General features: G+C 36.9%; 1 protein-coding gene across 1 annotated transcript; it reads left to right on the top strand.

Annotated features, from left to right (window-relative positions):
* Positions 1-22,274: 22,274 nt before the first annotated feature.
* Positions 22,275-25,929, top strand: LOC133836019 (uncharacterized). The gene is made up of 3 exons (XM_062266290.1): positions 22,275-23,303; positions 23,514-25,319; positions 25,381-25,929. Exons 1-3 carry the CDS (start codon positions 22,275-22,277, stop codon positions 25,927-25,929), a joined length of 3,384 nt encoding a protein of 1,127 aa, XP_062122274.1.
* The last annotated feature ends 649 nt before the right edge of the window (positions 25,930-26,578 follow it).

The following is a 26,578-nucleotide window of genomic DNA, read 5'->3' as shown; positions in this document are numbered from 1 at the left end:
AGTTATCACCCAGCTCACATAACAAATCTTATTGGAAATGTAAACACTTTCAATATCTCACTTCAGCATATTTCCAATTGTCCAATTCGAATTGCGCAGTCATTTTTGATGTAAACAATTATGCCTTAGCATAAACACAATTAACGTAAAGCCCAGATCATAATGCGCAAACCTAAATGTAAACTCAACAACGAATGCTGATTTTTGGCAAAACGCAATTGTAAACACAATTGCATTTCACACTTCGATCTTTGATTTCATCATCCGTTTTGTAAACATAAAGAAGCTTTGTCCCATCTTAGCTGACTTGCAGCATAAGTCCACTTTTGTACTTTAGTTCTAATAAAATATCCGAATATAGGGTCAGCTTGCAGCCCCAGCAAACAAATATATTTTGCCGGCAATTGATTAATTGGCTTCTGGAACCCTATGGGCTCGTGTTAAAACATACAAAAAGGATCCGTAACTAAATCCTTTGTATCGCGATTAAAAAAAAATCCGTTGTATGTGTCAAAAGTAACCCATAATATAAAACGTTACTCGAACTCAAAAACTCAAAACTATCGTGAGCATAAAAATTTTCCTATAGCTGATCTAAAACCGTGTGTTCCGAAACTCAAAACAAGTGACGAAGTTACTTGAACTCAAATCATAGTGAGCATCAATGTTCCGAAAACAAAACAAGTGACGAAGTTACTTAAGCACAAATTATAGTGAGCATCAATGTTCCGAAAACAAAACAAGTGACGAAGTTACTTAAGAACAAATCATAGTGAGCATCAAAAAATTTTCCTATAGCTGGAAAAACTGTGTGTTCCGAAAACGAAACAAGTGGTGAACAACACAAGTTAACAAGAGCATTATAATTTCCTTTAGATTGAACAAGACGATAAAGTCGAAAAATCAAATAAAGTCAAGAGAGTTATAAAAGAAAACATCAAATAAGTTATGTGAACATAACGCAGTGTATTTGAAACAAGTTTCAGTTACAGTCGAGTGTGCTCGACTGTGAGATACCCGATACCCATTTTAATAAAGGCAAAATATTGCGGTATCATTTTCAAAATATACCGAAAATACTTAAAATACTAAAAATATACCAAATGGTATATTTGGTATATCGATATAGTACACCATTCAAAGTATACCATAGACGGCACAATGTGCCAGATTGTCGGCCAAAGCAACTCAGACCCCTAGTAAGTAGGCGTTTTTCCCATACAAAAGTATTTCCTTAATAACTTCCACAATTTTTATCTGATCGAAAACCAAATTTTCAGGAATCATAACTATTACAGTAGTTATTGTATATACCAAAATTCGTAGCTCTAGCTTTAAAATTACACTTGTTATTCGATTTTTGATTTAATGGGGGCGGAAGTGGGCGTGGCAAAATTTGAAAATTTGAAACAAACTTGATCTGCGTGCAAACATAACAAATGCTGTCGAAAAAATTATAGCTCTATCTCTTATAGTCTCTGAGATCTAGGTGTTCATACGGACGGACGGACGGACGGACAGACGGACAGACGGACAGACGGACAGACGGACAGACGGACATGGCTATATCGTCTCGGCTGTTGACGCTGATCAAGAATATATATACTTTATAGGGTCGGAGATCCTCCTTCTACCTGTTACATACATTTCCTGCCGGCACAAAGTTATAATACCCTTCTACCCTATGGGTAGCGGGTATAAAACGGCCTTTAAAAACGTTTGCGGCGCCCTTTCGTTCTGCAGTTCACAGCACAAAACAATGTTGAAGCGTATCGATACTCCGATACTGGAATGTACGTGGATATCAAATCAGCAGTTAGACATATAAAGAAGACATTCCGCACTCATAGCGGCAAAGTGAAGAGAAGCATCAAAACAAATAATTTACAAAAATAATAAAACAAGTAAGAAAGTTGCAGCCGAGTGTGCTCGACTGTAAGACACCCGCTACCCATTTTGAATAAAAGCAAAATATTGCGGTTTTTTCAAAATATACCAAAATATTGCCAAAAATACCAAATGGTATATTTGTTATATCGATATAATATAATAATAAACCAGATTGTCGGACAAATCAACTAAGGCTTTTTGCCCATGCAAAAGTATTTGTTTAATTTTTATCTGATTGCAACCAAATTTTCAGGAATAACAATTACCATAGCTATTATGTATGTACATACCAAAATTCGCAGCTCTAGCTCTAAAGTTACGCTTGTTATTTTTAATTTGCGGGGCTGAAGTGGGCGTGGTAAAAATTTGAAACAAACTTGATCTGCGTGCAAACATGACAAATGCTGTCGAAAATTATAGCTCTATTCCTTATAGCCTCTGAGATCCAGTGTTTCATACGGACAGACGGACAGACATACAGACGGACATGTCTAGATCGTCTCGGCTATTGATGCTGATTAAGAATATATATGCTTTATAGGGTCAGATATGCCTCCTTCTACCTGTTGCATACATTTCCTGCCGGCACAAAGTTATAATACCCTTCTACCCTATGGGTAGCGGGTATAAAAAGCGTCAGAGGCAATGTGATTTCATCTGCGTTTCTTTTTAATTATTATTATTAGTTAATATGCAAATATTTGAGTGGTGTGCCCATAGATTTTGGTTTTTACCATTTCAGTACCAAATTTAGGGTCATAAAGATTGCCAAGAAGGGTTGATCTAAAATTTGTGGAGTTTGCGTTATATAATATATTGCTCTTCTGCACGTTCAAAATTTTGCTCATTTGGGAACGGAGCTTTAGTAAGAAATTTCCGGTAAGTAGAACCTTCCACTGCATTACCGGCTGTTTGCCAGAGGTCAACGACTAGTGGAGCTGCATCATTGATCAAGCGGCAATGATTCTGAAAAGGTGGTCGTATTTTGGCTAATATTTTGGTATATTTTTCGAACAAAATGTGATATCGATGGAAATCTGCTGATTCGACTTGCAAATGTTGGCGCTTTAAAATTATTTTTGCAATTTATTAAAACAAAACGATAAAGTCGAAAAAATACAAATAAAATCAACAGAGTTATAAAAATGTTTATGAAAATCGCTACGACGATCAGTTTAGGCACTTTGTATAGAAATATTTTTCATTTGCCTGCGTGGATAGAATTCACATGTTCGATTTCATTCCAGTGATTTTAACTATTTTTTTATGCACTTTTAGCATTTAAGTAAATAAATTAATCTATAAAAAAAATATATTGAAGAAAACAATTGAAATTAATCAAAAAACCAATAAACAACTATTTTTTTTCATTTGCTTACTTTTCATTTTGGCCAGATAAACTTGTTATTTTTTCCAATCGAAAAAAACTTTTGAAAGTGAAAACGGGCGCACGAATTTTTGGTTCTTAAAAACGAAAACGAAATGTGAATGCGAAAACTGGAGCACCGCTTACAGATTTGTATGTAAGCGATTCATGTTTTAGCTTACCTTCGATTTGTGCGATAATTAACAAAGTTTTAAAACATTAATTTAATGCACTTGGAGATCGATTTATGAAAACCCAATTCTAAGTGTGCGTATCTGTATGTACATACATATATAGATAGCTGTTCCAGAAACATCGGTACCTACCCTAAGTTTTAGTGGAGAATCAACTTCTTGCGAAGTGAGTTTACAAGCCAAAATCGATATCGGACATGCAACGAGGGTAAGATGTGCAATTTGTGTGGTCTACAACTTCCTAAGCTGAAAATCATGTGCAATAAGCATTTAGCAAACTTGTTGACTGCTTCCACATCCACCTTAATCTTCACTTTTAGTTTATGTAGTTGTTGTTGCTGAGATTGTGTTTGACAAGAGAATTTCATGGTCCAAAACGAATTTCTATGCAAATGCCAATAGAGCCGCAAGCAGTCAATGACTTTGGGACAACTTTTAAGTAGTTTACCTAAAAGTATCCATGAGATTTGTTCAACGATGTTGGATGTCAGCAACAGCATTTGGTGACAAATAGAGAAGAAATGCAAAGATGAAGGTTGCTTGTCGTAGTTGATGATCAACTGTTTGGTGAAGTTACTAGAACACAAAGCCAATTATTATTCCTGCAACTGACATTTATTTAAGTATTCGGGTTTCTTTTGTATATAACGCGATATGAGAAAACGGTTTTCACAAATTAACCCAGAGTTTTTGCCAAGCGTCAACTTAAATGGCTTATTTTTTAAATCAATATTTTATTTTTGGTTTATGCTCCTCACGATTAATACAGTCAGAAAATAAAAAATATACTTTCCATCTTGGAGGATACAAAAATGTTATAATCATTTACTATAGAATTTAAACACGATTTTGACACCACTTTTGCTCTAAATTACGAATTGACTTTGGTCCGTTGAGGTATGAGATACTTTAGTAAAACAAATAGGAAAGCTACAGTCAAGTGTGTTCAACAATTTGAGACCCATTTAAAATAAAAACCGCAAAATATACTACCATAACGATATTCACATAAGAGCCAAAAATTGGTTCATGTTGCTGGTCTTTTTCTGACTACACTAAACAGCACACACAAATTGTTAGCACAAATTATCTTCACCTAACACTATGATGAAGACGGCCGGTTAGTAAAGACTGGGGTAGAATATTATCAATTTGTGCAGACGGGAAAACTATATTTTACGAGCATATCCTGGTAAAAGTTCATCATGACCAAAATAATGAATTAAATTTTTTATGTTAAAGTTAAATGCACAGTGGAAATATATGTTAATCAAATAATAAAACTGTTGTCGAGTCTGCTTGACTGTAAGGTACCCGCTTGCCATTTTCAATAAAACAATTTTCGAAAAATATTCCTAATTAATATACTATATTTGATCTATCAATGAGGTCACTCTACTATAGAGTTAAAAATTTACCAGATTGACAGTTCAGTGATAAAATTCACATGAGTCATTGTGGCCAATCATTTTTTACTATGCCATTGCCAAAATTCTGAAAACCATCATAAGCGTCAGCAATCTAATAAAAGTATTCCTTTATTTTATGATAACCAAAATTAAGTAAAACTTTATTATAAAAGCGATGAATGAACACGAAGTTTTGTAGCTTTATAATGAAGGCAACAAATTATTTTAAAAATTTAATTGGAGTATCCTAGTACACCATTCAAAGTATACCATAGACGGCACAATGTGCCAGATTGTCGGCCAAAGCAACTCAGACCCCTAGTAAGTAGGCGTTTTTCCCATACAAAAGTATTTCCTTAATAACTTCCACAATTTTTATCTGATCGCAACCAAATTTTCAGGAATCATAACTATTACAGTAGTTATTGTATATACCAAAATTCGTAGCTCTAGCTTTAAAATTACACTTGTTATTCGATTTTTGATTTGCGGGGCGGAAGTGGGCGTGGCAAAATTTGAAACAAACTTGATCTGCGTGCAAACATAACAAATGCTGTCGAAAAAAAATTATAGCTCTATCTCTTATAGTCTCTGAGATCTAGGTGTTCATACGGACGGACGGACGGACGGACAGACGGACAGACGGACAGACGGACAGACGGACAGACGGACATGGCTATATCGTCTCGGCTGTTGACGCTGATCAAGAATATATATACTTTATAGGGTCGGAGATGCCTCCTTCTACCTGTTACATACATTTCCTGCCGGCACAAAGTTATAATACCCTTCTACCCTATGGGTAGCGGGTATAAAAACGGCCTTTAAAAACGTTTGCGGCGCCCTTTCGTTCTGCAGTTCACAGCACAAAACAATGTTGAAGCGTATCGATACTCCGATACTGGAATGTACGTGGATATCAAATCAGCAGTTAGACATACAAAACTAGACATTCCGCACTCATAGCGGCAAAGTGAAGAGAAGCATCAAAACAAATAATTTACAAAAATAATAAAAACAAGTAAGAAAGTTGCAGCCGAGTGTGCTCGACTGTAAGAAACCCGCTACCCATTTTGAATAAAAGCAAAATATTGCGGTATTTTTTTTTTTTCAAAATATACCAAAATATTAAAAAAATACCAAATGGTATATTTGTTATATCGATATAATATAATAATAAACCAGATTGTCGGACAAATCAACTAAGGCTTTTTTGCCCATGCAAAAGTATTTGTTTAATAACTCCCACAATTTTTATCTGATTGCAACCAAATTTTCAGGAATAACAATTACCATAGCTATTATGTATGTACATACCAAAATTCGCAGCTCTAGCTCTAAAGTTACGCTTGTTATTTTTAATTTGCGGGGGCTGAAGTGGGCGTGGTAAAAATTTGAAACAAACTTGATCTGCGTGCAAACATGACAAATGCTGTCGAAAATTATAGCTCTATTCCTTATAGCCTCTGAGATCCAGTGTTTCATACGGACAGACGGACAGACATACAGACGGACATGTCTAGATCGTCTCGGCTATTGATGCTGATTAAGAATATATATGCTTTATAGGGTCAGATATGCCTCCTTCTACCTGTTGCATACATTTCCTGCCGGCACAAAGTTATAATACCCTTCTACCCTATGGGTAGCGGGTATAAAAAGCGTCAGAGGCAATGTGATTTCATCTGCGTTTCTTTTTTTAATTATTATTATTAGTTAATATGCAAATATTTGAGTGGTGTGCCCATAGATTTTTGGTTTTTTACCATTTCAGTACCAAATTTAGGGTCATAAAGATTGCCAAGAAGGGTTGATCTAAAATTTGTGGAGTTTGCGTTATATAATATATTGCTCTTCTGCACGTTCAAAATTTTGCTCATTTGGGAACGGAGCTTTAGTAAGAAATTTCCGGTAAGTAGAACCTTCCACTGCATTACCGGCTGTTTGCCAGAGGTCAACGACTAGTGGAGCTGCATCATTGATCAAGCGGCAATGATTCTGAAAAGGTGGTCGTATTTTGGCTAATATTTTGGTATATTTTTCGAACAAAATGTGATATCGATGGAAATCTGCTGATTCGACTTGCAAATGTTGGCGCTTTAAAATTATTTTTGCAATTTATTAAAACAAAACGATAAAGTCGAAAAATACAAATAAAATCAACAGAGTTATAAAATGTTTATGAAAATCGCTACGACGATCAGTTTAGGCACTTTGTATAGAAATATTTTTCATTTGCCTGCGTGGATAGAATTCACATGTTCGATTTCATTCCAGTGATTTTAACTATTTTTTTATGCACTTTTAGCATTTAAGTAAATAAATTAATCTATAAAAAAAATATATTGAAGAAAACAATTGAAATTAATCAAAAAACCAATAAACAACTATTTTTTTTCATTTGCTTACTTTTCATTTTGGCCAGATAAACTTGTTATTTTTCCAATCGAAAAAACTTTTGAAAGTGAAAACGGGAGCACGAATTTTTGGTTCTTAAAACGAAAACGAAATGTGAATGCGAAAACTGGAGCACCGCTTACAGATTTGTATGTAAGCGATTCATGTTTTAGCTTACCTTCGATTTGTGCGATAATTAACAAAGTTTTAAAACATTAATTTAATGCACTTGGAGATCGATTTATGAAAACCCAATTCTAAGTGTGCGTATCTGTATGTACATACATATATAGATAGCTGTTCCAGAAACATCGGTACCTACCCTAAGTTTTAGTGGAGAATCAACTTCTTGCGAAGTGAGTTTACAAGCCAAAATCGATATCGGACATGCAACGAGGGTAAGATGTGCAATTTGTGTGGTCTACAACTTCCTAAGCTGAAAATCATGTGCAATAAGCATTTAGCAAACTTGTTGACTGCTTCCACATCCACCTTAATCTTCACTTTTAGTTTATGTAGTTGTTGTTGCTGAGATTGTGTTTGACAAGAGAATTTCATGGTCCAAAACGAATTTCTATGCAAATGCCAATAGAGCCGCAAGCAGTCAATGACTTTGGGACAACTTTTTAAGTAGTTTACCTAAAAGTATCCATGAGATTTGTTCAACGATGTTGGATGTCAGCAACAGCATTTGGTGACAAATAGAGAAGAAATGCAAAGATGAAGGTTGCTTGTCGTAGTTGATGATCAACTGTTTGGTGAAGTTACTAGAACACAAAGCCAATTATTATTCCTGCAACTGACATTTATTTAAGTATTCGGGTTTCTTTTGTATATAACGCGATATGAGAAAACGGTTTTCACAAATTAACCCAGAGTTTTTGCCAAGCGTCAACTTAAATGGCTTATTTTTTAAATCAATATTTTATTTTTGGTTTATGCTCCTCACGATTAATACAGTCAGAAAATAAAAAATATACTTTCCATCTTGGAGGATACAAAATGTTATAATCATTTACTATAGAATTTAAACACGATTTTGACACCACTTTTGCTCTAAATTACGAATTGACTTTGGTCCGTTGAGGTATGAGATACTTTAGTAAAACAAATAGGAAAGCTACAGTCAAGTGTGTTCAACAATTTGAGACCCATTTAAAATAAAAACCGCAAAATATACTACCATAACGATATTCACATAAGAGCCAAAAATTGGTTCATGTTGCTGGTCTTTTTCTGACTACACTAAACAGCACACACAAATTGTTAGCACAAATTATCTTCACCTAACACTATGATGAAGACGGCCGGTTAGTAAAGACTGGGGTAGAATATTATCAATTTGTGCAGACGGAAAACTATATTTTACGAGCATATCCTGGTAAAAGTTCATCATGACCAAAATAATGAATTAAATTTTTTATGTTAAAGTTAAATGCACAGTGGAAATATATGTTAATCAAATAATAAAACTGTTGTCGAGTCTGCTTGACTGTAAGGTACCCGCTTGCCATTTTCAATAAAACAATTTTCGAAAAATATTCCTAATTAATATACTATATTTGATCTATCAATGAGGTCACTCTACTATAGAGTTAAAAATTTACCAGATTGACAGTTCAGTGATAAAATTCACATGAGTCATTGTGGCCAATCATTTTTTTTTACTATGCCATTGCCAAAATTCTGAAAACCATCATAAGCGTCAGCAATCTAATAAAAGTATTCCTTTATTTTATGATAACCAAAATTAAGTAAAACTTTATTATAAAAGCGATGAATGAACACGAAGTTTTGTAGCTTTATAATGAAGGCAACAAATTATTTTAAAAATTTAATTGGAGTATCCTAGAAAATTGTGCACACACTCATAGAGAGCAGAAGCTTCGACGCCAATGCATTGGCAATGTTATCATCTATATACATATGTATGTACATATGTAGTACATATGTACATGTGAAGTATGGCCCTACTGGTTGCTGGCGACGAGTGGCAACGCGAGCTTTGGGAAAGGATATGGCAGCACTGATCACTTTTATATTTTCTATCAATAAATTACTCTACTTTGTTACATACATATTAAAAATGTCAGTAGTGAAACCTTTTCAACGTGAAATTACATCCATATGATAAATTTTCGATGCTACAAATAATGCAATTTATCTACATATGGCTTGAACTCTGAGGAATGTCGCGTGAGTTATATATGTTTGACATATATATACATGAGTTGTATTTTCAATAAATAAGAATTTACACAGTGCTGTAGTGGTTTATTCAGAGAATTGATACAAACTGAAGTTAAGCTGTGCAAGAAGTGCCATTTTATACTTGGATGTTGGCGGCAGCCAAACCGTCTGAGTTGTTTATAATTACGTTAGCATATTCTGACTTTGGAGTTGTGGTTAGTGTTTATATTGGGACTTTCAGTTTCAAGAGATTGCAAGCTTGGTTGTTTATGTTTACGTTAAAGAAGCTAGCAGTCCCAGTTTGGGTTATTAGTTTATAGTGGAAGCTTGAATGTTTATGTTTACATAATTGAAGATCGCAATCCCGATCTAATGGAATGCTTTGTATGTGTTAGTGTTGGGTAAGTGGTAAGTGGTGACAAATGAGATGGGGAAGTGGTAAGTGGTGACAAATGTATAACTCCTCCATTGCCAGAATTTGAATTCTCCTGAATTCTTTTAAAATTAACATGAATATTATTAGGTCTTAATTTTATACACAAGTAAAATATTAATATTAATATAATAATTGCAAATGTAATTGAAATGCCAAACTTATTTTTTTATGAAATTTTAACTCTGTGATTTCTTTTAAGTTTTCAAAGTTCTGTATTGAGAAGTGTTCAAAGTTTATTGTGTTTTTATAAGATTGGTTCAATAAGTTTGTTGGGTAAAAAAATCTATCATAAAATTCTATTTGTTCATTTGCAAAGCTTTCAGATAATATTTGAATTTTACAGTTAACAAATTGTATTAAGTAGTTTCCATTTAATGTAATATTTCTTTGATCGCAATTTTGTTTTAATTTTTCGTTTTTACTGTTTCTTACAATTATTGTTTCATCATCTATTTGTTCTATACTGGATTTATTGTTGAATTTGAATTTACAATTGTTGTTTATTGTGCAGCTTTTACTTAATGTTAGTTCCCTTAAAATTACATTTTCTTTATAATCGTATATTTTATTACAAATTTGAGTAAATAGTAAATTTTCTTGATCAATTTGAATATTGTTGCTGTTAGGTATTGCAGTTATGAATTTAATGTCTGTTTTTACAAAGTTTTTGGGTAGCTTGATTGCCATGACAATTGCGTTGTTTTTGTATTTTAATATGCCCATTCTGATTAATTTAATTTTGTAAAAATCTATTTTAAATTTATTTATTTCGTCTTTTGATAATATTTCTGGTAAAAATATATTGTTTTTTGCTGATGCAATGGTTTCTTGAATATAATTTAATTTTTCTTCAATATTTTTTAAAGTTCTCATTTGATCATTGAATAATATGTTTTTTATTGTTTCTTTTGTTTGGTTATTCATTTTGGCTGAAAGAAGTTCTATCATATTTCTGTCTTGATGGATTATGCCTGCTAGTGTGTTAATAGTATTATTAAAATGGTTGTTAATGTGAATTTGTTGGTTTAAGTTAGTGATTGCATTGTGATTATTTTGATCTATTATATTTAAGTGTTCTATAATTTCTTCCCTGTCCTCATTGTTCATAATGCCAAATAGCCATTTATGTACGGTGCCTATTCCATTAAAAATACCTCTTTCTGTTCGTGTTGATGGAGTGATAGAACTTACTTTTGCCCTTAGTAATTCTATTTCATCAATTAATGTTTCCTTATTTGCTATTTCGATATTCTTTATATTGTCATATATTTTATTGATTATTATAGTGATTTGATTAATGTCAATAATGTGCAAAATTATAATAGTTTCATTTACAATTTCTGTAGAATACATATGTATAGGGACATATCCTGCCTCCTCTTGAATTGGGACCACATGCAGTCTAGCATGTGTCATTGATAAAATCATTAAAGTGATTAATAAAATATTCTGAAAGTGCGAGTAAAAGAAAAAAAAAAAAAATGTATATATATATATGTATTTATTACTAAAACTGTTAATGTATATGTGCATGTATTTTAATTTTGTTCCATTTTTAATGGTCTTTTGATATTACATGGATGAATATCTTCTAGTTTGGCGTATCTAAAATACGGCTCATCTTTATGTCTTAATCTTTTGTAATTTTTAATTGGTCCTTCCTCTCTTTTTTCTTCATACTGTTCTCTTTCTTCATTTAGTTTTGTTATGATTTTTTCTTTGTTAGCGCTTATTATTTCTTTAAGGTCTTGTGAGTTCTTTGTATTTTTAGCTTCGTTTGGGGAGCATTTTATAGTTGTGTGATACCTATTATTGTAAGTGTTAACAGCAATTTGAATTTTTGATTCTATCGAGATGTCTTCATCTATGCTATTGACAATTTCTATTAACGTGGAGTGAAGTCTTTCAATGTCTGCGTTACCTGTGTGCGAGTTTGGTTTTGTTAAATGTAACTCGACTTTTTCTTTATTTAAGAAACTTTGAATCTGTTCTGATCTAAATTCATTATCCATAATAATTTTGTTGGGTTTGCCAAATTTTGTGAATTGCTCTATTATAATTTGCAATTTTGCCCTCAATTCCTATCTTTTATATTGTATGCAGCTACGAATTTTGTAAGTTTATCTATGATTGTAACAAATGATCGGTGTTTGATATGGAAAATGTCTATATGAATTATTTCATTTTTCTCTTGAGGAGTTTCTGTGATATTGAATTTTGCTTTGATCGGTTTCCTGTCATACTTAATTTCTCTACATTTTGTGCAGTTGGATATAACTAAGTTAATGTGCTCTCTAAGTTTTGGATAATAAATTTTGTCTTTCAAACTATAAAATGTCTCGTTCATGCCACTATGTAGGGATTCTTTTGTGTGATATAAAGCTATGTTATTTGTTTGTGGAGTTCCTGTTCGTCATTTATGTCTACTGCTCGTTTTGTACATTTTAAGAATTTTATATTTTTCGTCTATTATAATACATTGTACTTTATAGTAAATGGAATCTGGTACTTCTGAATATATGCCAATAGTTCCCCTATTAATATTGTTTAAGAGTTTCTGTTCTATTTCTAAATTGTCGTCTGCTGGATTAATTTCAATAATTTTTCTGCCTTTATTTTTAATTATACTGTCTGTTGCTAAATATGTGATAATGATTTGAGTTTTGAATTTATTAACTATATCATCTGTTATATAAAAATCTATTGGTTCGTTCTCGTTTGCTGAGTGAATTGTGTCTGTCAATGCTAAATTTGATTCATTAATATTTTCTTTGTCTATAAGCGGGGCTGTTTCCTGCCTACTGAGGAAATCCGCTACTTTGTTATTTTTTCCTTTTAAATATTTGATATCACAATCAAATTCTTGTAGTTTCAATATCCACCTTTGATGTTTGTCCTTGAGGTCTTTCCCTTTGTATTTTTTATTTAGATACATAATTGGTTGGTGATCAGTTATAATTGTAAATTGTGTGCCATATAGGTAATGCCTAAAGTAGTCTACGGCATACACAATTGCCAGAAATTCTTTATCTGTCGCGCTGTATTGCTTTTCGTGTTTGTTTAGGGTCCTAGATACGAATGCTATTGGCTGAGTTTGCTGTGATAACACTGCTCCTATTGCAAAATCACTCGCATCTGTCGTTAATGTAAAAGGTTTATCGAATTCTGGGAATTTCAAAATTGGATGTGAGCTTATAAGTTCTTTTAAATTTTCAAAAGAATCTATAAATTCTGGGTCATTTTATTAATATTATTTCCTTTTTGTAAATATTTGATCATAGGGTATGCAATTTTTGAGTAATCTTTTATGAACTTTCTATAAAACCAGTCATGCCTAAAAACCTTTTAGTTGTTTTTCTGTTTTGGGATTGGAATAGCTAAAATATCTTGTATCTTTTTTGGATTTGGTCGAATTCCGTCTTTACTGAGTACATGTCCTAAAAATTCTGTATCTTGTTTCATAAATGAACATTTATTTACTTGTATTTTTAATCTGTGTTCTTGGAGTTTTTTAAAAATTTTTTCTAAAGCATGTTTGTGTTCTTCGAGCGTTGTTGAGAATATTAAAATGTCGTCTAAGTATACTACACATATTTTGTTTATGTAATCTCTTAAAACATCATTCATTAATCTTTGAAAAGTTGCTGGTGCGTTTTTAGTCCGAATGGCATTCTAACGTATTCATAAAGTCCTAATGGTGAAACAAATGCTGTCTTCTCTATGTCTTCTTCAGCCATCAAGATTTGATGATAACCTTTTGCTAAGTCCAATGTACTGAAATATTGAGCCCTACCAAGTTTGTCTAATATTGAGTCCATGAGAGGTAACGGATATTTGTCTGGTATTGTTACATGATTTAATCGACGATAGTCTACACATAATCTATATTTTTGTACTCCTGAATTATCTATTTTCTTTGGCACCATGCATATAGGTGAGCTGTATTTACTTCTGCTTTTTCTTATTATGCCGTTTCTTTCCATTTCTAAAATTTGTTTTCGAATTTCTTCTTCATATTTTGGAGAACACCTGTAAATTTTCGAATTGATCGGTTGGTCCGTTATTGTTCTTATATTGTGTACCACTGTATTTGTATTTGTCAATTGGTCGCCTTCTTTATAGTATAACTTGTTAAATCTTTTGTTTAGATTGGTAATAATTTCCTTTTCTTCAAAATTTAAATCTGTTAAATTAAAGCTTTCAATTTCACTTACTTCCAAAACACAAGCCTCTTCAGGATACTTGGAATGGAATGGAATTTCAGCATCATTTATCAGTTTAATTGTTTTCTTCTTGAAATCAATAAATTGAACGTTTCTTTGGATGAAGTCCATACCCAATAGAAAATCATATAATTTATCCAGGGGTAAAGCCACCCATCTTGAACGAACTTGTGGAGAATATTGAAATTCTCTTGGTGCTTCTGTCATAACTAAGTAATTATTAGTTTCAAACTTTGCATTAATTGTATGAATTGTTTTTGAATATTTTTCAATTATTTTGTAAAAATTTTCCTGCACTCTATTTGTGTTTAATATACTAATTGTGGATCCAGTATCTAACAAAAAAGTAAATTTACAATCTTCAATTGTTCCTTCTATTAAAATTTTTCTTTCATCCGAGGCTACTGGGTAAAAAAATCTTTAGGGATTTCACTTGTTGTACTTTTATTATCATCATCAATTATATTATCAACACTCATTGCCTCTGGGGGATTCTGTTTAACATTTTGACTTTCATTTTTATTGTAATTATTATTTTGATATTGATGTGGATTATTGTTAGTATTCTGATTTTGTTGATTATTGTTATAGTTATGATTGTATTGTGGATTAGTATTGTTATTCCTATTTTGTTGTTGATTGTTATATTGTCTCCTAGTATTTTGACTTTTTGGAAAATTGCCATTATTATTGTTGTTTTTATTATTATTATTGTTGTTATTATTATTATTATTATTGTTATTATTATTATTTCTTTGATCAATATTGTTACCTGAGTCATTCTCGGTATTTTTACGAATTAACAATCTTTGATTTAAATTTCCAAAATTTAGACCGATATATTTAGCAATTTCATTTCTAACCATTTGCACTGTTGTTAATGGCATTAGCGAGACTGCCATGGAGCCTGCAGCTAATTCTTTTATTCGTTGAATCAATAGTGAACTTAATATATTTACTAAGCTTTCATTATTTTCAAATACAGCAAAGTCTGTTATTTCTTCCACTATGTACCTTACCTTAATATCTAAATCTTTAATAGATGTCACTCTGAGATTGTTGATCTTCCTAGTCAAACCCATTTGGTCCATTCTTGGCCGGTAATGATGTCGCAATTTCTCCTTACATTCCTCCCACGTTGTCGGTGTGTTGATGGTGAGAACTGTTCTTGCCTATCCTTGAATCTTCGTGTTGAATATAACGCTGAAAACCTGATCCGCATCATCTGCATATTCCTGCATAATCTGGTCCACTGAAGCAATGAATCCATGGAGAGTACCATCTTGTCCAGTAAATGTTGGAAGATATCGAGTTTCCTTTTCAATCTGGTTTCTAGCTCTTGTTCTTGAGTTCACATTTGGTAGTTGCATTTGTTGAACAACAATTTGAGTGAGAGCCTGAATGCAATTCTGCATTTCGTTTATATTTTCGTTTGCCATTTTAAAGTTTGTATTTTTTTTTTTTTAGATTTATCTTTGATTGTTAAATTGCCACTGGATTGTTTAGTTTTTAGTTTAGTTGCACAATTATGACTTTGTCCCTTTTTATGCCACTATTGTTTTACACTTTTTCACTTTTGGTGATAATTGTTATGCCTTTTCGGCTAAGTTCAAATATCACTTCTTAGTGTGTGTTTTGTTTTAACTTTTTCACTTTCGATAACACTTGTTATGCCTTTTCAGCTAGTTCAAATGTTACTTCTTAGTGTGTTATTAATTTATCCGTCCGTTCAGACCGGCTGTGCCAGTTATATATGTTTGACATATATATACATGAGTTGTATTTTCAATAAATAAGAATTTACACAGTGCTGTAGTGGTTTATTCAGAGAATTGATACAAACTGAAGTTAAGCTGTGCAAGAAGTGCTATTTTATACTTGGATGTTGGCGGCAGCCAAACCGTCTGAGTTGTTTATAATTACGTTAGCATATTCTGACTTTGGAGTTGTGGTTAGTGTTTATATTGGGACTTTCAGTTTCAAGAGATTGCAAGCTTGGTTGTTTATGTTTACGTTAAAGAAGCTAGCAGTCCCAGTTTGGGTTATTAGTTTATAGTGGAAGCTTGAATGTTTATGTTTACATAATTGAAGATCGCAATCCCGATCTAATGGAATGCTTTGTATGTGTTAGTGTTGGGTAAGTGGTAAGTGGTGACAAATGAGATGGGGAAGTGGTAAGTGGTGACAAATGTATAACTCGTGCGACCATCTTTACAGTGACAAAAAAAAAACATGAACTGCAACAATTTTAACAAGTAACAAAGTTACAGTCGAGTGTGCTCGACTGTGAGATACCTGCGTCCCATTTTGAATAAAAGCAAAATATTGCGGTATTTTTTCAAAATATACCAAAACATTAAAATACTAAAATATACCAAATGATATATTTGTTATATCGATATAGTACCCCATTCAAGATATACCATAGACGGCATAATATACCAGATCGTCGGCCAAAACAACTAAAACCTCTAGTAAGTAGGCGTTTTTGCCCATGCAAAAGTATTTCTTTAATAACTTCCACAATTTTTATCTGATCGCAGCCAAATTTTCAAGAATCACAATTACTATAGTTATTATTGTATACACCAAAATTCTCTAGCTTTAAAATTACGCTTGTTACTCGATTTGTTTGAGACTATAAGAGATAGAACTATAATTTTTTTCGACAGCATTTGTTATGTTTGCACGCAGATCAAGTTTGTTTCAAACTTTTACCACGTCCACTTCCGCCGCCGCAAATCGAAAAAATCGGTTATTGATGCTGATCAAGAATATATATACTTTATAGGGTCGGAGATGCCTCCTTCTACCTGTTACATACATTTTCTGCGGGCACAAAGTTATAATACCCTTCTATGTATCCTATGAGTAGTGTGTATAAAAATAAGACAAGTTAGAAAACTACAGTCGAGTGTGCTCGACTGTGAGATACCTGCTACCCATTTTGAATAAAAGCAAAATATTGCGGTATTATTATATACCAAAAATGCTGCAAAAATACTAAAAATGTGCCAAATGGTATATTTGGTATATCGATATAGTACCACATTCAAAATATACCATAGACGGCACAATGTACCAGATTGTCGGCCAAATCAACTAAGACCCCTAGTAAGTAGGCGTTTTTGCCCATTCAATAGTATTTCTTTAATACTTTTTACAATTTTTACCTGACCGCAATCAAATTTTCCGAAATCATAAATACTATAGTTAATATTGTATACACCATTCGCACCATATTCGCAGCTCTAGCTTTAAAATTACGCTTGTCACTCGATTTGTTTGAGACTATAAGAGATAGAACAATAATTTTTTTCGACAGCATTTGTTATGTTTGCACGCAGATCAAGTTTGTTTCAAACTTTTACCACGCCCACTTCCGCCCCCGCAAATCGAAAAAATCGAATAACAATCGTAATTTTAAAGATAGAGATAACAACCATGGTAATTGTGATTCCTGCAAATTTGGATTTTGAATTTGGAAACGCCTAGTTACTAGGGGTCTTAGTTGCTTTGGCTGACAATCTAGTATGTTGTGCCGTCTATTGTATATTTTAAATGTGGTACTATATCGATATACTATTTGGAATATTTTTGTAATTTTTGGTATATTTTGAGAAAAATACCGCAATATTTTGCTTTTATTCAAAATGGGTAGCGAGTATCTCACAGTCGAGCACACTCGACTGTAACAGTCTTACTTGTTTTATTTTCGTTTTTAAGAATATCTGACAAAGAGGCTCAGATGCTTGAGATGTATGAGAAACATTTTTGGTAATAGTTGCCAAAGAAACGACCGAATTGGTTGATTGTGTTACGTTACCAAATATACTATTTGGAATATTTTTGTAATTTTTGGTATATTTTGAGAAAAATACCGCAATATTTTGCTTTTATTCAAAATGGGTAGCGAGTATCTCACAGTCGAGCACACTCGACTGTAACAGTCTTGTTTTATTTTCGTTTTTAAGAATATCTGACAAAGAGGCTCAGATGCTTGAGATGTATGAGAAACATTTTTGGTAATAGTTGCCAAGGAAACGACCGAATTGGTTGATGGTGTTACGTTGCTCGTAGTACTGAATGGCGTGTTCATTGATGACGAAGATGAGCAACTAGACGCTCGACTCAGTCCTCGAAAAATATTGTCTATGGTCCTTTGAAAAATCTGCGTCAATCCGAACAGCATTTACTATGAGAGCGAACGGAGTACAGAGTTTTTGGTATGTCATCTTTTGCCATAATTTTTGTTTTTAACTATTTTTATCCTAATAATATATTTACAATTTCCTAAATATTATAACATAACATAATGAGAGATCAGGACTAGAGTTGCAATGCATTAAGAGTAATTTGTAAATATGTACACACAATTTTTTGGGTGCAGTCCTTAATGCCTTTTGCCCTTGTTTCTTAAGAGCCGATAAGCACATTTAGGTGTAAGTCCAGTCTATTAAAATAAAACTTGGTCTGCAACTGCAAGACATTTACAACGTTCGGAAACTCTAAATCTCTGTTGATATCCTTTGTATTCATAAATTATGGTGTTGGCGCAGTACATTTAATTTAAGAGAGTTAAAGTGAAATTGCTACAATTAGGGCGAAGCGAGAGCTCAATAAAGCTTTCGTATTGCTCTCTGACCGAATTCGCCTCGCTTTGCTACTTTAGTTAAGTTAGGCTTAGAATGTTAATTAACATTAAATCAGTCAAAAAACAGAAGTTACAGCGCGTCGTCATTCCATCTTCGTTTTCGTTTTATATACAACAACAACAATTAGGGCCATTTCACTTTGATCGCGAAATAAGCGGAATAGTAATTTGTTATGGTGCCCCCGTGTGGACACTAATTGTTGTTGTACGCGAGTGAATCTCTAAAAAATCTGAAACAAAATCCAGCAGCAACACATACATAGGAAAGTGGCTGGGATCATTTAACAGATCGATAATTCCAGGTACTGTGCTGAAAATTGAAAGTAAACGAAACAATTGGATGCCAATTTGCAAAATTCTAGTGACGCTTTCAATTCTTGGCACATATGTACATATGTAATAGTAAAAAAAAAATAATTACGTTGAGAGAAAGAGAGGCAAGAGTAGCTGAGAATCGAGTTGAGTTGGATTGTGAAATTGGAAAAAAAAACGCACGCTGAGACTCGCTCCGCTCGTAAAATATCTGACAACGTTTTAAATCTTCAAGGCAATAAGAGTCTTCTGAAAGAGTCAAAAAACTCTTTACACACTGAAATAAAAAACCTATTTTTTGAAAAATAACGCCTTTAGTTTTTTTTTCAATATTTTTTAATGCAGAACTATTATTTAGCAAATTTTAAATAAGCATATACAACCAAAATAATGCTGTACTGCAATGATGGGCCAACTAGAGTATGGTGCAAGCGGTTAACAGCTTTAGATCAGCGCAACATCATTCCGACAGTAAATGCAAAGTCAAAATATATGTGTTTTTTTTAGTGTGTAAAGAGTTTCTTGACATACTGTATGTATATACATATGATATGTATACGACAGCAAGCCAGCATCTGCACCAGTGCATTGCGCTCTGTAGTTGTTGCTTGCACTTTTCGTTGTCGCGCGCTAAGTTAGCAAAAGCTTTTGCACTGTTCGAAATTCGCTCCCCTACATTCATTGGTTGAGATATAAAGTTTGCTCCCTCGAATCCCTCGTGTACTCCCCTATAGTCCGATATAGCTTCTTGGTTGGTAGGACAATTAAAAAAAATTAAAAATTAAATAAATAAAAAAAAAGTTAGATTCACATAAAAAATTAAGAAAAAAAATTGTTTTTCTTATTATTTTTTTTGTTTTGTTTGACCCTGTCTCTGCGGTATACGGATCATTGATATCGTGATGTGATGATAAGAAGTTTGTAAATTCAATCCATATTCACCTGATCATGCAAAAAATTGACTAAAATGAAGTGGGATGAGCATATAGATTACACGAAGATTCCATTATGAAGTGAGTGTGAAACTACGATTAATCGCCGATATCAGCAGTTGTCAGCTGAGCATTTGACCAAGTCTTGTAGTCAAGCCGTTTCCGCCAAACAGCTTAATATACATAAGCTCGACTGTCAAAGATAAGATTGATCAAAAGACCCAATTTTGTTTGTATTGCAATTCCGAAGATCATTCCATCGTAACTTGCTCTATGTTTGCTGCCTTGGCAGTTAAACAGAGATTTGATTACGCAAAAACAACAGCAACACTGTCTTCGGAATGGTCACACTGTGCCCAATGGAAGGCAAAAAAGTGTCGTGTGTGAAGCCGTTCACATCATACGTTGCTGCACATATATTCTGCGACTGCAAATAGTAGAGCGTTACCACCCTCGAGTCTTTCCGCTGTTGAGCCTGATCGTCCATCCACTTCGCATGCAATGCATGCGACCGTGGCGCATGAAGTGATCCTGGGCACAGCAGTCATAAAAATAAAGACGAATGCGTGCGATTTCGTCTTAGCCCGAGCTTTGTTAGATTTTGGGTCACAAATTAATTTTGTGATTGAGGAACTAGCTCAGCGACTGCATTTGCGTAGAGAAGACTCGTGCATCAGCTTGTTTGGCATTGGTGAATCGAATTCCTAAGTTAAGAAAAAAGACACTGTGGTGAAGTCGCGAGTTGGCTCCAATAAGTACGCGATCAATTTATGGATCCTCAAATCGATCTCAGGATATCGACCAGATCACACTGTAAGTCAGTGGCTGGAAGATACCTGATAATCTTCCCTATTTCTTCAAACCGCAGATCATCTTCTTATTAGTGCTGAAACATTCGTTGACTTATTGTCCGTTGTCCAAATCAAGCAAGGTCCAGAGTGTCCAATCCTCCAAAAGACAAGATTGTATTGGGGCGCTACACTCCTGCTGAAGAATCTCATCAGAAGATGACTGTCAATCTGAGCTATCAGGAAAAAAAGTTTAAGCTCGATTGACAAGACCTTGCTGAAATTTTGGACCGTTGAAGATGTGCGCTCTCCCTCCAAAGTCCTTACCGCTTAACAAATTTATTAAAATCATTTCAAAAATAATGTACATTTCCGTCGGGTCGGTTTGAAGTAAATCTGCCGTTTAAATCAGATTCGCACCAGCTTGGGTGCCTTTTGAAGTTGCTAAACGACGGTTTTTGTCCCTCGAAAAACGCTTAACTCGAGATCCCGAGTTAAAGCGAATGTACTTGGAATTTATGGAAGAATATGTAGAGATGGGCCACATGTTCGAAGTGAGTCACATCCTTCCAAGTACTCCACACTATGTTATTCCACACCAATGTGTATTACGGCACCAAAGCACTTCGACAAAGCTGAGTGTCGTATTTGATGCTTCGTGTCGCACTTCGACACATAAGGCGTTGAATGACATTCTTATGGTCGGGCCGACCATTCAAGAAGAGCTGTTTTCGACTCTGCTTCGTTTTCGACTGTATAAATTTGCATTAATGGCCAACATCAAAAAGTTATACCGCAAAGTTAGGGTGCACGAGGCTGATCGAAACTATCAGTTCATAGTGTGGAGAAAAGACCCATCAGACTCGTTGAGATTATTCAGATTAAATACTGTAACATATGGCACTGCGCCATCGCCATTCTTGGCCATACGTTGTTTGATCCATTTCCGTATATGATGTATATAAACAGCAGCAATCACACCGAGTAATAAAGATTCACGCTGCTGTTTGTGTTTTACTTAAACATTTTTGTTTTCTTCCAACAGCGATTTTGTTCCTCGTCTGTTTTCTTGTGTCGGCTTTGCTCACTATCCTGTGACAGCCGAAGTTCTTTTTCATTTGTGCTTGCTTCCGGCTCTCCGCTTTTCCGTGAGTCTTTGTTGAGAAAAGACTCTAAAGTGACTGCTGAAGCATAGTATGTCCAAGAGCCAAAAGAGCGAAAAGGACTCAAAACACTCGTTAAAGCTTCCGACCGCATCTCGTCGCTTGTCGTCCGTTTCGTCCGCTCCTTCGGGGTCCAAATCCGCCACACCTGCCGCTCAACTCCTAGTAAAAGTCGATCGTCCGTTGCCGTCTGCTTCTGCAAAGACTCCGCTGTTGCGTACATCTTCGACTGCTCTACGTAGTCAGGCAACTACCCGACTGCTCTACGTAGTCAGGCAACTACCCGTTCCGTCCAAGCTAAATTTAGCAAAACCCGTGCGATGGCTCTCAGCAACTTCGTCGGTGTCTCCGACAAACTGGTGCACTTTGAGAGTCGGGTCAGAGGGCCGGCAGCCGAAGACGACAATGTACACACGTACGAGATCCGTCGTGACCGGCTGCAAGCCCTCTGGGACAATGTCGAAGCCGCCTATTCCACATGCGCTGATGCACTGCATCAAGACGGCGACAGTGAAGGCACACAGGCTATGGAGGCGAAATACGATCACTGCTATGCAGTGTATGAGCGGTGTCTCGCCCATGTTAAGGGGCAAATTACCCAAATTTCCGGGTCCAGCAGGAGAGAAGCATCCGTTCCTCCTGTATACTCCAGTGGCTGCCGGCTCCCTCCAGTCGACACCGAAGTTTTCCGTGGGGACTACTTGCGGTGGCCGACCTTCCGTGACCTTTTCACGGCCATCTATGTCAACAATCCAAGGTTGACTCCGGTTGAGAAACTTTTCCATTTGAATTCGAAGACCGCAGATGAGGCCAATGAAATAGTAGCCAAATTTCCGCTGACGAACGATGGTTTCGCGTCGGCTTGGGGTGCTCTCTGCGAACGTTTTGAGAACAAGCGCTTGTTAATAACAAGCCAGTTGAAGATCCTGTTTAACCTGGCCACGGTTACCCAAGAGTCGGGAGCAGCTATCAAGGAGCTGCAGAGTACGATTCAGCGTTGCTTGACCGCTCTTGAGCATTCAGACATGTCCGTCTGTAGCCCGTTCGCAGATTGCATCCTCGTTTTCCTCTGCTCGGCCAAACTCCCCAAGCTCACACTCTCGTTGTGGGAGCAATCTTTGGTGGACAAAGCGAGAATTCCCGCATGGCAGGACATGAGCACGTTCCTCAATGAGCGCTATCGTACGCTCGCAGCGATTGAGGACGTGAAACAGACGGCCAACCCACAGAACGCGACTGCAGGACCATCCCGTCCGCAGAATTCCAAGCGGGTCAACTCCTTTGAGGCCCGAGTCACTCCGAAAGGCAAATCGTGTGACTTGTGCTCAAAGGAGAATCACCCTGTCCGGGTGTGTCCGCGTTTTTTGCAAATGTCGGTCAATGAGAGAATGGCATACATCAAACAGAAAAGTCTCTGTCTAAACTGTTTCGCAAGAGGTCACCAACTCCGAGAGTGTACGAGTGCGCACAATTGCTTTACATGCAAAGGGCGGCACAACACTCTTCTCCATCGGGGTGACAGTGCCCACAATGGTGCCTCTTCTTCTTCCAATATACAGTCCACTCCAAATCCAACGGCAACCAATGTGCAGAATTTCTTTGCCAATAATGCTCAGAATGTCCTTCTCGGCACGGCGGTCATCAATGTTTGCCACTTGGGCACTACATATACCGCACGTGCGCTAATTGATTCCGGGTCCGAAGCGACCTTCATTTCTGAGCGTTTGTTCCGACGCATTAAGTTGCCTTTCCAGTCCGTGCGAGCCCAGGTATCCGGGCTAAATCACGCAGTTGCGGCCCAATCGCAGAAGTTATGTCACTTCAGCATTGGTTCTCCGACGAAGCCGAGGCTCCATATCGAGACTTCGGCATTCGTAGTTCCACAGTTGGCAGGCAAACTGCCCTCCTTCGATATGCCGCGAACTTTCCTAAAGGATCTACCAGCGATAGAACTGGCAGATCCACACTTCTACAAGAGCGCTCAGATCGATATTCTAATTGGCGCGGATATCCTTCCGTCGGTCATCTTGAGCGGCTCCCGGCCAAACATTTGCGGCTTACTCCTTGGGCAGGAAACCGTGTTTGGCTGGATTCTTACCGGCCCCGTCTCCCAGAGTATGTCGACAACTGTTTCTGCGTTTTCGACAAGAGTCGCCCTCCAAGCAGAAGAACAGCTCGACAGCCTACTTTCCAAATTTCGGGAGGTGGAGGATATTCCAGCGAAGCTGATAAAGGAGTCAGACTTCGTTTGCGAAGAAAACTTTGTTAAGACTACTTCTCGTAGCAAATGTGGCAGATATCGGGTGACTCTTCCATTCCGGAAGCCCGATGGCATTGAACTGGATCATTCCAGATCTATAGCGCTGGCTCAATTCCTCAAGAACGAGAATCGTTTGTCAAGAAACGATTCTCTAAAGGAACAGTACAATGCCGTTCTCCAGGAGTACGTGGACTTGGGTCATATGACACCCATATCGCCTCAGGCGATTGTCACGACTCCTAATTTCTACCTGCCTCACCACGCCGTGTTCAAACCAGATAGCACCACAACGAAGGTGCGGGTCGTCTTCAACGCATCTTGTCCATCCTCAAATGGCAAGAGTCTGAATGATATCCTTCATTCAGGGCCCATTCTCCAATCGGATCTCACGTTGCAGATCCTCAGATGGCGATACTATCGATATGTGTTCAATGCGGACATAACGAAGATGTATCGCCAAATCCTCATGGACTCAAAGCACACACCGTTCCAACGAATTCTGTTCCGCACGTCGGACGGTGAGATCCGTGACTTTGAGCTGAACACAGTGACATTCGGTGTCAACTGTGCGCCTTTCCTGGCTCTACGAGTCCTCCAGCAACTTGCTGATGACATACGCTTGGAGTATCCTCTCGCAAGCCGAGTCATTTCCAACAACATGTACGTGGACGACGTCCTAGCGGGGACACACACAAAAGAAGAGGCCATCCGGACCATTGCGGAAGCGTGTGCAGCCCTGGACAGCGCTGGCTTCCCGCTGAGGAAGTGGACGTCGAACCATAAGAGCGTGCTGAAGGACATTCCAAAGGACCATCTACTTCGAGAGGATTTCCTCGAACTCGAAGACTCCAGTACGGCGAAAACTCTGGGCATCAGGTGGCAAGCTCACGATGACGAGTTCTTCTTCATGCCACCAGAAGTTGCCCATCAGGACTCCTATACGAAGAGGGAAGTGCTCTCGCAAATCGCTAAGCTTTTCGACCCAGCCGGGTGGCTGGCCCCTTTCGTTATCCGAGCCAAGATCTTCATGCAGGAGAGAACGCTGGCTGAGAACGCTCGAATGGGACGAGCATCTACCCACGGATCTTTCACTCCAATGGAAGGAGTACCTCCAGAGCTATCCTGCTCTGGGAAAGATCCGGATTCCAAGATGGGTCCAATTCCAGACACGAGTGAAGCTCCAGTACCACGGATTCTGTGATGAGTCAGAAAGGGCGTACGGAGCAGCGATCTATGTCCGTGTGGAGACGGCGAACAAAGTTTCCACACATCTCCTTACTGCGAAGACAAAGGTGGCTCCTGTCAAGTCTCTCCCAGTGCCACGTCTGGAGCTTTGTGACGCAGTCCTGTTGGCTGAGTTATCTGCAGCCCTCCTCCTGAATCTGCCAGCAGAAAGTTTCCAGACTTTCTTTTGGACTGATTCAACAATTGTTCTCGCCTGGTTGAACAAGCCACCCTGCAGATGGACAACCTTTGTGGCCAATCGCGTGGCCAAGATCGTCCAAGCCAGCGACGCCAAGAACTGGTCGCATGTGCGATCCGAGCACAATCCGGCAGATCTCGCAAGCCGAGGTGTCCTGCCACAAGAATTGATGCGTAATCCTTTGTGGTGGCATGGACCAGAGTGGCTTCATCTCCCGTCGGATCAATGGCCAACATCTCCAAGTCCCATTCCGGAGACTGCTGGAGCAACGGATGAAGTGCAACGTCGCTAAGTTACCTCCTACTCCTGACTTCCTAAATAAGTTCTCTGAGTGTGGCAAGGCATTGCGCACGTCCGCCTATGTCCTCAGATTCATCGATAGGAGTCGGAAATTGGCAGTTCCGAGCTCTACCGTGGTCCAGGCGGATGAGCTGTCATGGATCCAAGAGCGGCTAATCGTCATGGCTCAACGACACACTTTTCCACAAGAATACCAATGTCTGCAGTCTAAGCAGCAGGTTCCTTCCTCAAGTTCAATCCGAAACTTGAACCCTTTCCTCGATGGCAAGGGGATTCTACGGGCCTGTGGGCGTCCCACTCGCTGCGTTACGATGAGAGTCATCCAATCATTCTCTCGTATTCCTCGTCCTTTGCACGACTACTGGTTCGTTTCACCCATCGTATATCCTTACATGGGGGTAACCAAGTCGTCATGCGGCTGATCCGTTCCAGATTCTGGATTCCAAAATTTAAGGTCCTCGTTAAATCCACCATCAACTCCTGCAAGGTTTGCGTCATCTACAGGAAGAGATTGCAGGCCCAAATGATGGGGGACTTGCCCAAGGAAAGGGCGTCCTACTCGAGACCTTTCACGCACACTGGAGTCGACTTCGCCGGCCCATTCGAAATAAAGAATTACACTGGCCGAGCCTGCCTCATCA

Source organism: Drosophila sulfurigaster, chromosome 2L, assembly GCF_023558435.1.
Source record: "Drosophila sulfurigaster albostrigata strain 15112-1811.04 chromosome 2L, ASM2355843v2, whole genome shotgun sequence".
NCBI classification, from domain to species: domain Eukaryota; kingdom Metazoa; phylum Arthropoda; class Insecta; order Diptera; family Drosophilidae; genus Drosophila; species Drosophila sulfurigaster.
This window is presented reverse-complemented; position numbering and strand designations above follow the sequence as displayed.